This window comes from Nannochloropsis gaditana (assembly GCF_000240725.1).
Source record: "Nannochloropsis gaditana CCMP526 unplaced genomic scaffold scaffold064, whole genome shotgun sequence".
In the NCBI taxonomy this organism is placed as follows: domain Eukaryota; class Eustigmatophyceae; order Eustigmatales; family Monodopsidaceae; genus Microchloropsis; species Microchloropsis gaditana.
Genome location: NW_005803889.1, coordinates 27,367 through 30,079, shown reverse-complemented (window position 1 = coordinate 30,079; position 2,713 = coordinate 27,367). Strand labels below are relative to the sequence as shown.

The 2,713-nt window shown below is 56.4% G+C and overlaps 1 protein-coding gene across 1 annotated transcript in view; it reads right to left on the bottom strand.

Moving 5' to 3' along the window:
* HEMF (coproporphyrinogen III oxidase) overlaps positions 1-779 on the bottom strand; it is a gene marked incomplete at both ends in the record, with an annotated part of 1,944 nt that extends 1,165 nt beyond the window's left edge. The window contains 2 exons of the mRNA XM_005855970.1: positions 1-221; positions 441-779. The exon at positions 1-221 is cut by the window's left edge and continues 62 nt beyond it. Coding sequence (XP_005856032.1) covers positions 1-221; positions 441-779 — 560 coding nt within the window. The remainder of the gene's footprint in view (positions 222-440) is intronic.
* Between the last annotated feature and the right edge of the window lie 1,934 nt (positions 780-2,713).

The window sequence follows — 2,713 nt, the reverse complement described above, 5'->3', positions numbered from 1 at the left end:
TTCAACCCTTTCGCCCGGTCCACTCCGCGTTCCGTGGCCGCCTGCAGCGCCTCCTGCGGCATGCTCCCATACACCACCGAGAGGTTGCACCCGGCTTTTTCCCACACCTTCCCATCCTTCAACACCATGGAAATGCCCCCGCCCCCGTCCGCCCGGACCCAGGCATCAGAATGAAATTTGGCGCCCCCATCGCAGTCCTCCACGGCCTTGCAGATCGCGATCTGTAGACGTGCGGGGAATGTGATGAGGATGGAAGGCCAGGTGAGGAGAAAGAAGCATGTGCATGACCCTCGTATTCTAAACCTGTCTTCCCCGATCAAAACTCAAAGCTTCATCGATCCGTCTTCCCATGACAGGTCACGTGTGCACCACCTTGCTCGCTCCCCCGGGAGGTCCCCCCCCATTCTCTCCCTTTACTTCTTCCCTTCCTATCTCCGTACCTGGGCCTCGCGGCACGCCTTCTCGAAGCGTCGGCGCATGCTCTCATTGCCTTCGACACCACGGACCAGGGACTCAGGGACGCTGTCCACGGCTTTGTGAGAGTCCCATCCGATCGACGGGCCCGCCTCTTTCGTGGGGGCGGACGCCGCCATGGCTACCCGTCTTCGATAACAAGGAGCACTACGTGCCATGGCTACGGCGTCTAGGCGGCGACTACCACCAACGTTGGCTATTGGTTGATGGATGTATCCGCTTGTGGAGACACGAGGACGCGCGGCGGAAGTGAATGCGTCGGTGGAGCCTGAGGAGAGAAGGAGTAGCAGAGACGCTACCGCAGCCGCTAAGGCAGGCATGTTTGCAGCAATCCAAGGAGAAGAGGCCTCTTTAAACCTACATTATGGCGAACATAGGGGAAGGATCGGGAGTAAGATCAGCGTCTAATGGCATGTACTAGGACAGCGAGTAAAATACACATGGAACATGAGCACCTCTCGTCGTAGCACTTGAAGCGGAAGGATGCTGCAACATACAAGGGGGTGAAGATACTCGATCTATTGCGAAAGGCCCGATGACAAGGCAGACAACATACAATTAAATCAGCTTCGCAGGGCGAGACATGAGCTTTAAGAGTCACTAGATGAAGCCTACGGCCGCTATTTTTAATCCACCGACCATTAAAGTGTGAATCGTGTATGTCTCGACCATGTGTGCTGGAACGCCCCGGCCGGGGTCCTTTTCCATCACATCATCCCTCCCTTCCCGTCCGGGACCCAAAGTGGGGGCCTTTTCCCTCACATCATCCTTTTCATGCATTATTCCTTCGGGGGAGGACGGAGGGCTTGCCGCTTCGTAGCTTAACCCCTTTATGTGTATGAAACATGCACCTGGAAATTTGGCGAATACAATAAAACGTGCAAATTTGTGGATTGCGCATGGAACGAATATCAGTGGTAGGATACACGAAACAGCGCGCTTGGAATCCTTCTATATTCCACCACTAGCCATCACCAAAATTATGATTAGTCGAGTTCCATCGCTTTTTTTGTCTTCCGGCTTCTAACCTCGGTGAACGCCTCTTTTCAAAGTATTCGCTTCCTGGAAATCGTTGCAAAGCATGATGAAATTGTGATACCTTGAGTTTGTGGACGGAATTCTAGTTTTTCTGTAGGGAAGATTTCCACACGGAAGATGATTATCATGTCTATCGGGCATTCCCTGAAACACTCGCATCGCATTCATTCTACTGTGCCTGCAAACGCACATTCGAAGACAGTCACAGGCAGTGGCCGTAGAGTATACGTCGCGCAGCATGGAGGAAGCCAAGATGAGCACTGGGATGGAGCCGGGGCACGAGAACATTGACGAAGGCTTGTACTCCCGTCAGCTTTATGTGATGGGACACGAGGCGCAGAAGCGGATGCAGGCCTCGGACGTGCTCATCGTCGGTGAGTGGCTGCATGCTTCCGAGGAGCGACAACGCCCGTCCTCCATCACAATCTTCCCCTATTTGCCTGTCGTATACCTGTCCCCGCCGGCTTTGGGACCGAATTGTTCAGCCCGCTGCTTTCCACGCCAAGTCCCACCTCGCACTTCCTGCCCATCTCATTGTGCATCGTCCATTGCTTTCTTCCCGTTCCCGACAGGGGTGGCCGGTCTGGGCATCGAAGTCGCCAAGAACGTGATCTTGGCCGGCGTCAAGTCCGTCACGCTCTTCGACCCCGCCCCCGTCGCATACCCGGATCTTGCTGCCCAATTCTACCTCTCAGAGGCCGACTTAGGCAAGCCGCGGGACCAAGCCTCCGCGCCCCGACTCGCGGAGCTGAATCCTTACGTGCCCGTGCATGTGCTGGAGCCGGAGGCCGGCGAGGCCCTGACGGCAGAGGCGGTGAAGCGGTACCAGGTCCTCTGCGTGACCAACCGACCTTTGGCAGAGCAGCTCCGCTTGAACGCCATCACCCACCCCTTGGTACGATCCTGCTTGCATGTATCTGGCTCTTTGTGTGGGGGGGAACGCTGGCCCTGTGTGTCTGGATTCTTCTTTTTGCCCGAGGCCTCTGGGGTCCCTCGGACAGGCGACGCGACTCGGTACTCGACGCCGCTCCCTCCCTCCCTCCATCCATCCCTCCCTCTCTCCCTTCCCCTCTCCATCTTTCAGAACATCGCCTTCATCGCCAGCGAGGTCCGGGGACTGTGTGGGAGCGTGTTTTGTGACTTCGGCGAGGCCTTTTTGGTCTCGGACCCGTCGGACGAACCCGCCATCAACGCCATGATT